Source organism: Pterocles gutturalis, unplaced genomic scaffold (genome assembly GCF_000699245.1).
Source record: "Pterocles gutturalis isolate BGI_N339 unplaced genomic scaffold, ASM69924v1 scaffold52758, whole genome shotgun sequence".
Classification (NCBI taxonomy): domain Eukaryota; kingdom Metazoa; phylum Chordata; class Aves; order Pterocliformes; family Pteroclidae; genus Pterocles; species Pterocles gutturalis.
In genome coordinates this window covers 1-10867 of record NW_010119982.1, presented here as the reverse complement: position 1 = coordinate 10867, position 10867 = coordinate 1, and the positions used below count along the sequence as shown (strand labels likewise).

Here is a 10867-nt window from a genome sequence, read left to right as displayed (position 1 = left end):
CTGTGGGACACGGTGTTGAAGGCCTTGCTTATGTAGACATACCAAAGCTAGTTTCAAAGAAATTGACTGCAGCCTGGCAAAACATGTTGCTTGTAGTGAAAATGTGGAACAAACAGATGGTCCATTATGACTCTATTATCATCCAATATTCTCTGATTAATCTTTCTTATCCTACTTCTTCTGTATATGTGCAACGGAGATTGTTTACAGACAAACTGTGCTTAGTTGCTGTGGAATAAAGTGAAAGCTTTGTAGTTTCCTATATGGTAACCAGTCCTAAGAAGTCTTTGAGAATAAAGTTTCTTAATTATAGATTATAAATAGTGTCCTTATTACCTTGGCACTGAGGCACATCACTATTCCATCTTCCATTAGAAGAGCAAATTATTTCTTTAGATCCAACAAGCCTGTATTTTGCATTACATTCAAAATTTACAACCTGGCCAAAGGAATATTCTCGGCCCAGCTCAAATGCACCAGTCATAATTATTCTTCCATTTTCTGGTGCTTGTACAGGTGAACACTTTGCCACTGGAAAATAAAACAAAACGAAAGGAAAAAAACAGCCATTCTGAGGTCTATTCTGTAAAATAAATTGACACACAAAGAAGTTAAAATACAGAAAATTCACTGTAATTTCCTTACACATTTTTAAAACATACATTCTTGTTAGGTATTCAGATACCATTTGCAACAAATATAATATAAAACCCTAAACAAAAACACAGACTGACATAGGAGGAAGCTCTCATCATCTTCTCTGCCCTTGAAGGCTAAAGACAAAGCACTCACTGAACTAGACGACCATCTGAGGTCTTGCCCAATCTAAACTATCTTATGATCCTGTGAATTCTATGGATGGTTAGATGAGCCTTGGCTGACACATCGGGCCATTAAACTTTGTCAAAATAATTTACTCCTAACTTTGTAACTGCAGAAAAATAAAGAATTAACATATGTCATCAGATATTTTTTATATGCTTAGTGATATCTATGTGAACATTTAAGAATGACTGTTGATAGTAGTTTCCCCCTAAACAAGAAAGTGGCTGGTGTTTTGCCTACCACAGCTCCCACTTCTCTCTGACAACATTCTCCATCTTATAAGCCATCTGCCTTTTCTATGAGCTCACATCCTATCTTCTAGGTTCCTCACAATTAGGACACTGTACAAATACTTTCTTTCACAGGCAATCAGATTTCAGCCCAATGAGAACTCCTCACTCATGAAAGAAAACTCTTATGAGGACTTTGAAACTGCAGTATCTTGGTGACCTGACAAAAAATGTTGGAAACCATTGCTCTATACTGTGCAGGTAGAGACCTGTAAGCCTAAAACTGGGGACTCTCAAAATCCAGTAAACTAAATTTGAAACATCTGAGACCAAGGAAATGTCAAAACACTGACAACAAACTCGAGATAAGAGAAAGATATCTACTTTCATTTGTGATTCTTTACTTAGAGACCTTTTCCTGACGTTAGATGTTTAACTGAAAGACAAATTTTCACTGCTGCACACACACGTTAAACTAGACCAGTTAAAAATTATCTTTGGGAAGAAAGGAAGCTTATTTTCATAATCATACAGGTTTGAAACTGGTGAAAAGGTTTCCAAAATCAGGGAATTATCATCTGAGCCATCCAGTCTATTAAGTATTGAGGTCTGGGTCTCTCTTGCTCTCACTTTTACTTACTGAAGTTCTTCCACAGTACGCTAATAGGGAGAAGAACTTATAACAAAATCTCAATGGATAGGATATTCACAAGGGTGGGGATGAAACTAGCTAAAAACACACATGCTTTCACATACATCCAAAATGCCTCATCCCATCTGTCTTTTGCAACCATGTTTTGCAGACATTTACTCTCTCAGGGCCTTTAGGTGAGGCAGAGCTTTAAGCCAGTCTGGGGGTGACAAGATTCCCTTTCGTGAATACTTTTTAGCAAAAGCTCGAATGCTTATTGGGCTAAAATGGCTGAGCAGTCATTGTAAGAGTTTCACTGCTGCGTAACTTGAATTTAAACATATGTGAATTAATACTAGAAAGAGATAACAGACTAGATCTAGGTAGTATCAGACAGAAAAAAAGACAGTTTGATAAAGAATTACCTTCACAGTGAGGGATGTCATTGCTCCATCCATCTGCCTGACACTCACGGTAATTTCTTTGGCTGAGCATCTGGTATCTTAACAAATAAAAAGTAAACAATATTAAATACAGTCTAATTATGTGACAGAAACAGCAGTGCTGATGTTTTGGAAGGAAAGGAAGTAGGTTTCCTATGTTCTAGCACAGAATAACCAAAATGTGACAAAACCAAGTAATTTTTTTAGCCTGCCTCTTGCCTATTTTGTTTCTTTTAGTTGTATATGGCAAAAAATACAAAAAAAGAAAGTAGGAAGTAATCGGGAAGATGGCTTCTTCATCACAGAGACAGCAAGCTTTGGCTACATAAGAAATAACCTAGGGGTAAACTATGCAATCAATAGCAAGCAGAGTAAAACTCCTGTTGCCTGTGCTATAGTATGACTGAAAACCATGTGACAGCATCAAAATAGGACTTAATCCAAACCATATGTATCTCATCCTTTGATGAGCTAGTATTATCTTAGGTTTGAGGACAACACGGCCACAATGCCATGGTTTCTGCTTTGTCTGAAGCACAGTCAGAGGAAGTACCAGTACCCGAAGGGGGCCTACAGGAGAGATGGGGAGGGACTTTTTAAAAGGGCATGCAGTGACAGGATGAGGGGGAATGGATTTAAATTGGAAGAGGGTAGATTTAGATTAGATATTAGGAAGAAGTTTTTTCCTGTGCGGGTGGTGAGGCAGTGGCGCAGGTTGCCCAGAGAAGCTGTGGATGCCCCATCCCTGGAGGTGTTCAAGGCCAGGCTGGATGAGGCTTTGAGCAACCTGGGCTAGTGGAGGGTGCCCCTGCCCATAGCAGGTGGGTTGGAACTAGATGATCTCCAAGGTCCTTTCGAGCCCTAGCCATTCTAAGTACAGCTAGTTTGAAATGACAGTGAAGAACTATCTGAACTCAAGGCACTAAGAAGAATATTGATTTTGATTGATATTGAACTCAAACTAGATTCCAGCAATACAAAGACTGCAAAACCATGGCTAAACCACTGTACCATGCTTATAGCTGATGTGCATTTCAAGAAGCATAGGCAGACTTAACTAAGCACAGTACTATATATTTGCATTGCGGCAGTTTTAATTGGAGAAGATGAACAGAGGAGGAAGAGATAATTTCTTCCAGACAGTCAGTGAATATATGTTAGTGATTCTACCAGAAATGTCTTCCTTCAAACATTTTTTACAATAATTTTTTATGGACAAAAATGATTTAAGCAGGAACAATGAGTTGTGGCTCTGAACAGGAGACTGTTGTATGGCTTAATGACTTTGCTAACATAACCACATCATGATGCCTCCTGAGAGCACTGATTCCAGCACACAAAGCTGCATTTCCATCTGAACTGGCTGGTTGGTGGAGTCATAAGGCAGCTTTACAGACATATCACTATTTTTGTTTTCTACTCAGACAGCCATGATTTTAGGTTAGCTACAGCCTTATGTATTTTAGACACTTTGGATGACAGCTTCAGATGCGTAAGTTCAGCTACTCCAACAGCACCAGACATGAGAAAGAGTTATCTTTAGTATTACTGTAGCTGCAGAAATTTAAATTAAACAATAACCAAGCACTAGTAAGTTGCAGCTGCATTACAGACAACAAATTTATAACTAACACTTCTTTCAACACCTTATGTTAACTCCCACATATCGCATTAAATAAGTATTACCCATCATTACATCTGTACTCAACTCTGGCACCAAATACAAATTCACTTCCACTGGTAAGTTCAAAGGAACCAAACTCAATGTCTCCAGGATGTCCACACGGTTTATCTGGTGGGGAAAAAAAAAGGAAAAAAAAAAAAAAAAGAAAAAAAACCCCAAATTATTTACACCATACATAGAAATGTGAAAGTGTGAAAGATGGCACTTTTCTAGTAGTTAGTAGTGAATATGGGCCTTTCAAATATTTCAAAATGCTCAGCCTTAGCTTGATTAACAGACCACCTCGTGATCACTTTTGCTGTCTAGTGTGGCCTGCCCCGAAAAGGAAACATGATCACTTACCCTGTGGCAGACCGACCCTTTTCTCCTTCCACCTGCCCCTTGCCAGTGCCAGTATGCATTCACTGGGTGGCAGTGTTCACTAAAATATGGTACTGAAAAGCAACACCTCATCTTGTAAATTTGAAAGATCTGTGTTCACTGAGTAGTTATACAAGTATATACAAAACCTGAAAAGGTGACTAAATGAAAAATGTAGAAGAAACTAGTAACAACTTCATTAATTCATTTTCACTTATGATTTGCATTCATCTCTGTTTGAATGACACCTCAGACTTAATTCTATATTATCAAACCAAATATTTATATTCTACTAGTAAAAATTTTGTGTTAGCTCACATCTAAAATTTCTTTGTTTTAAACCCATTTATTACAGAAAAGAAGTATCTGCCAACTAACAATAATAAACTTCAATTTCTTCACTAATGAATTCTGTACGACGCTGTGAGATACTTCTAAATTCTTAATACAGTATACTAGAGATAATAAATAGCAGCTCTCATCCAAATAATGAATTTTGCTTCACAGATTAAAAGAGAAGGTGGGGAAAAATAATTTCTCAGTTCCAAGAAATTATATCTTTCTTAGAACTAGTTGAATAAACTTAAAAGAAGACAATACTGTCCCTTGACTTGCTTTCAGAAGCTATGTTAGTGCCTTATTTTGATTAGACCGTAAATTTCATCTGCGTTAGACTTTTTCTAAAATTTTGGAAGCAAGCTCCTAATAACTTAGTAACTTAACATAAATCGGGTTAATGTGGCTGGCCCAGAGTAAGATCTTCTCCTGTAAAGAAAAAAAAATATAATCCTTTGATCTGGAGAAACTCCAAAAATATTTCCTTATGCATACATACTTTTTAGGATGATATTTTAAAGGATGCTGAAATAAGTAAGTTACAGGTAAAGATACAATGTCAATTTCACATCGTCATCACTGGCAAGGAATGTGATCTGTTAGGTCAAATGCTTGCACAGATTTTGCATAAATACTTACTTCTACATTCTGACAATGGGAGGTGTTGCTTCCATGCTCCATCAGTACACTCAAATAAAATTCGTCCAATTTTTATATATCCAGGTCGACATTGATATGTTACTTGAGTACCATGTGGATAGGGAGGTTTATCCCATCTTTCAGTAGGCACTTCTTTAACCCTCCTAGGAGGAGGTTCATTACAAGCTAAAAATTGTAAATAAAAATATTGGTGACTGAAGCACATGCTACAAACACCAAAATAATACTACAATAGAAAATGTAGTAAGAAATCCTGGGTGATCAATTGATTATCTCTTTACTAGTATCAATTGATCATTTGTGATCAAATGAGCATATGTTTTCTACTTAATCATTACAAAATAGCAAACTGCCAAGAATCCACATTTTGTAGGAATATGAATAGACATTTAGAAGGACGTAAGAATAGCCAAGCAAGCGCCAAGAAACCACATAGGACAGTTATAATTCATGAATAGATTTTAACAATAGAGACAAGATTAGTGCCCTGGTTCTAACCAGACATCTCTTACCCTTCCATCTGCAGGGGCTCCTCCATGCCTGTCCTTCCATTACCACAGAAAACACCTCTGTGCACTCTGTACATTCTCTTTTCAAACTAGTTTCTTCTACAGCCTGAAGTTCATGTGTCATTTGATCAACTTCTGTCAAATCTCCCCTCACCTTTAGATCACCTAAACTTCTTCTCCAGGCTGGGATCACCTGATATTCCAAAATTTATTTCCTCCTGTCTGTGAGATTACTTCTCATGACAAGATACTTATTACACAACGTAATTAATTCTGGGTATTCACTTTGACCTTTGTTAGCCTCAAAGCATTTTGACTCAATTTGGTGGATGGATAGTGTTGTCTGATATTTCTCATTAGCTCAACATGATACCGTCCTTCCCCAAAAGCTCCTTCCTGGTCCTTCTTCAGTATCCATGAAATGCACAGCCAAGCCCACATGAATTACAAGAAATGAGCCTGAATTAATTTTCTTAAGAAGTTCCTCAGCAGCTTCAGAATGTGAAAATCAGACTAAAGGGGAAAGAAACAAATATTGGGAAGCTGTTAATGAAAGACTAAATGATCTTTGTTAAGAAACTTTTTTTTGTTGTTTATAATAATGGACCTAATTTCAGTGACTAATTCTCTGCTTGGGTGACTGAAATGTACTTATTTTAAAGGCTGAAACTTTACCCAGAGTATCAGAGTCTGGACAGTCTAGCTAATTAGATGCAACAGTCTGTTTTACATCTGAACACGAAAAGTGAGAATTCATGAAGAATAAACAAAACAACCTCTGAGAATGGGAGAAATGTCCACCAGGGAAGGAAATTTCTTGGTGAGTAGATTTATTACTCAGTAGACAGCTGCCACAAAAGTCCTTTCACAGTTTATTTTTAAGGCCACAGGTTTGAAAAAGCAGCAATACTCTCACTGAAGCTTTCCTACAGATTGCCCAGCTGCTGCCTGAAAGTGGGACTACAGGAAAAATATTTAGGGTCTTTCCTCATGCAAGGGATGTAGAATTATTGTTTGCTGAACTAAACTGTGGAGATCAAAACCGCAGATTAAGTAGCTGTGTTTTCTAACAGAAAGTGAGCAGGTTAAATGCTCATTCTTCCCCACTAGTGTGGAAACAGAATTTTACTTTAGTTGTACAAAGGCATACCCTTGAACACTCACTGTTTTTATTTCAGTCAGTGGACTACGTACCAAATTAGAGGCATAATTTTAGAAAATTGTTTAAAAATGAGCATAAAGATTTGTTACTAGGAAAAAACTGTATAATTTAAAGTGTTCTCTAGCTATGACATTTTGAAAATATAAAGAAAAGAATGTTAATTGTGAGCTCTAATATCTGTCTTTTGGCTGCCTTAAGTAGCCAGAAGAGGTAGACAAGCTGTGACAATCCTGCTGAGGTGCTAAAGGAAGAGTATGCCCACACGTTTGCAGTTTTTCCAACTATTTTAATAAGTATGTTCCCTCTTACAAATTATTACATCTGAGTAAAAATTATTATTTCTGTCCACTAGAGGGTATCACTCCACTATCAAAAAAGGTAGTAGGGACTTCTCCTTTTCTTAGCAAGATCAAGACACATTCACCTTTTAATGTTTTTGCAAAATGCAGGAATAAGTGATATGGACAAGGCCCCTCTAGCTAATTCTGTCTTTCAAATGTGCTAAAAATGGTTAGTTTATCCAAAAACATTCTTTGTAATGGTGAGAAAAAGAATTTTTCTAATTCTACGTATTTTTCATTAGAGCTCAGTAAAAGGAGTGCTGTCAGTTTGCAAGCTGAGGAAGCACACTCCAAACTCTCTCTGATTTAAAACACAGGCTGTTTAGTACAGTGAGAGCTCCTCTGCTCTAGTCCTCCTTTACTTCTGAGTTGTATTATATTTTTATTGTCTGTTGTGCAGAATGGGGCCTCTTAATGCCTCCTTCTTTACATGAAAAAAAAAAAAAAGCACAAAAGATAATCTTCTGATAGTCTCTTCATCATTACTAAGACATGCTCTTTCTGGGTTTTACTTCAGCTCTCTCTGACTGTTCTTTACTGCTCCTGCCCTGATGTCAAACTATGTGTTGCCATCAGCCACCAAGTGTCACAGTATGTATATGTATTTCTGACTACAGCTGATTATTTTTTTTAATGCAGTTTTTTAGTAGCTTGAGACGAAGAAATATGCTGACAGGATGTGCTTCAAAACTATATTAATTACAACAAGCACTCACCATGTGTATTCACCAAAATTGGGAGGGGTTTATTTTTATGTTAGAAAGCATGCACTAAATGCATATCTTCAAGTCCTTTAGTGAGAGACCAGGAATTAATCATTTAGTATTTATATATGACTTGACCTCAGTTAGAAACAGCTCAAACTGCTTTCGTGCCATCATTATGCTGCTAGAAACTTCCATAAAGTCAAGCACAAACTACAAATACTGCTAGAAGTATTTTTCAGCCCTTGTGCAAAACCAGCTCTTGAACAACTCACATAATAGACTTTCAATATGAAGCTTGAACTAAGAACCCTGCATAACCCATGGTAATAGTTGTCCTGGATAAATCAAATATTGCTCCATTCACATTCCTTTGTAATCTCTCTGATCTAAAGAAAGCACTGTGAAAAGCAAGTGCAAATTCAAGCAAACTTTCTTTCTAGGACTTTTCTCAACCTCTTTGCAAACAAATTAGACTTTATTAGTTGCTTTGAAGCAGTAGTTATTATAAGCATATATAAAAAATAAATTTCATTAATGTCCTGATTTTTCAGTTTTTAAAAGTAAAATCCATCAGATTGTTTTGGTTCATTAGGTATTCATAATCTTCACCAAAACTCAAAAACAACCTGAACCAAGCAAAGACACACTAGCTCAAAACCACATAGTACCCTTTCTGCAACAGTCTAGACAAACCCAGGCAGAAAGCAAAAGAATTAAATTACTAAACATACGTTAAACAACATAAGCACAATATCAAGACAAATACATTGAACAGTGAAGCACAAAATACCAAAGACTTCTGAATACTAGCCCAGAATACTAGCTACTTCTTTAAATATGTATGAAGGCATACCTATATACATTCACCTCAATTAATGGATTAAAAACAGTCTTGTCAGTCAACAGATATTTTGCAAGCTTTACAGTCAATTTAGTAATCATTCCTCTTTCTCAGATTATATCATAGATTACTCCAGACAGAAAGAAATGCACATTTATTGAATATTTTCTGTTTTAATCTGACAGCTGTTTACAGGTTTTAGATGTTAGAATAATTAACAAACATAATTAGTAAAAAAATGAGTTGTCTGGCTCTTGTTTATAGGGATACTAATCATTGAAGAAGTTGTGCAACAGATTAACAACAGCAGTAGCTCCTCAAATAGATAGGTGAAATAATACTTATGACAGGATATTAAACACTAAAGGTGCTAAATACTGCCAGAAGAAATGCCAGTTATTGTTGTCAGTTCATTAAAATAGGTTACAATGCAAACATTTTATTTACATATTGTTTTAGTTACCATCTTCACAAACACTTTAAGAAAGGTTTGGTGTGGGGTTTTTTCCCCCCCACATTAAAGCTTACCTCTTTCTGCAGTACAATACACCCAACATAAGAGCAGAGTTGTATAGCCCAGGAACGACATCCTAGCGATTCAGAAACTCAGCAAAGACATTTAGTATCGTAGCCTATTTTTCTCGACTACTTTATGTTATTTCCACTCCTGTTTTACTCACTAACTGCTCCAGGGACTGACCTTGCAGAGCATTTATACTCTGATTTCAACAGTCACTTCCCCTAATACTATTGCAACACACAAGCTCTTTGTTTTGTTTTGTGGTTTTTTTTTTTTCTCTCCAAACTTTGCTAAATGAATAAATAAACAAATGTCTAGCAATTTTGGTTGACACAGTCCTTCCCTGCAGTCTGCTAATTTTCACACCATAACTCATTTTTTTTTCATATTAATCCCTTCCATATTCAGATAAGCTTATTTTCTTTGGTGACTAAAAGAAGCTGTAAAAATAAATTATTTTGTGACTCCTTGTGTCTTATATGCTTAATTAAAAAACAGAAATTCACATTACATATATGTAAAAATGAACTTCTCTACTATATACATATCTTTCAAGATCTATCTTGAAAACAATTGAAATAAAAAGCAGACAAAAATACAAAGTGACCTACTAACCCACTGGTTCTTGTATAAGACAACCAGCTACCCAGAGCAAAGGAAATGTACTTGATCAATCACTTGATAAATAAACCTAGGTGATGTTGAAGGACTCGTTTCAGTATCACGTGAGAAATTATACGATGGAGAAGATGTGAATGAACTGTAAGATGGATAAAGAACTATCCAAAGAAAAATAATAAAGATTGCGCTAAAATAAGAACTATATGGTAAACTGGGCTAACAGAGGAACTCCTCATGGATTCATGTAAGCAATGTTTCATGTCAGTCTTCTTAATATTGTTGTTAAACATCTTGGCTTTATAAGAAGTGCACTCCAGTGGTAATGTGAATCATATGAGGGGACTCTTTGATACTGAGAATCAGAGAAAAAAAGAGTACAAAGTGCTCTCAGGAGATGGACACAGAACAGGTGCACACCAGGTACCCTGTAGTGGTGATGTCTGACTGGCAAGGATTATACACGGATTGATCTTGTACACACTCCCAAAAGACTACCCTTAAAATCACTGGCTTAGTTACCTACCGACATAGGATAAAAATTTGTGTGTTTAGAGAACAGATCTCAACTAAAACCTGAATTCCAAAGTAATTAAAACTTGCTTTCTTCTCAAAATGCAGCTGGAATCAATTTTTTTTCCTTTAACCTAGGCTGTGTTTTCAGTTACCAGTTCTAAGGAACGGTCTTAGTGAAAACTGGCATTCAGCTGTTTCACCTACAAGAACTCTTCCAGAAAACAAACCATCTCTTTCTTTCCCTCCCCCTTACTCTTGCCAAGCAACTCACATCGGGAGAATGACCTCTGTCTGCTCCATGACCCTACGATGATCAGTCTGCATCCATTTTGTAGTTAGTGGTGCATACCTTATCAGTAAGAATTTTTTTTTTTTTTTTGCACCTGCCCGAGTTGAATTCTAATAACAGCTCCTCATAGAACTTCACTGCTGTGATGGGTTTGCCCTTGTCTGGAAGCCAACCCCACACAACCCGTTTGCTCAC

At 36.5% G+C, this 10867-nt stretch overlaps 1 protein-coding gene across 1 annotated transcript; it reads right to left on the bottom strand.

The window, feature by feature from the left end:
• Window positions 1–336: 336 nt before the first annotated feature.
• LOC104464093 (complement factor H-like) lies at window positions 337–9318 on the bottom strand (the record flags this gene model as incomplete). The annotated part of the gene is made up of 5 exons (XM_010076710.1): window positions 9258–9318; window positions 5149–5334; window positions 3816–3921; window positions 2112–2188; window positions 337–531 (listed from the first exon to the last, which is right to left on the bottom strand). Coding segments are annotated over exons 1-5 (625 nt in total), but the record flags the coding sequence as incomplete, so codon positions are not given.
• Window positions 9319–10867: the final 1549 nt, after the last annotated feature.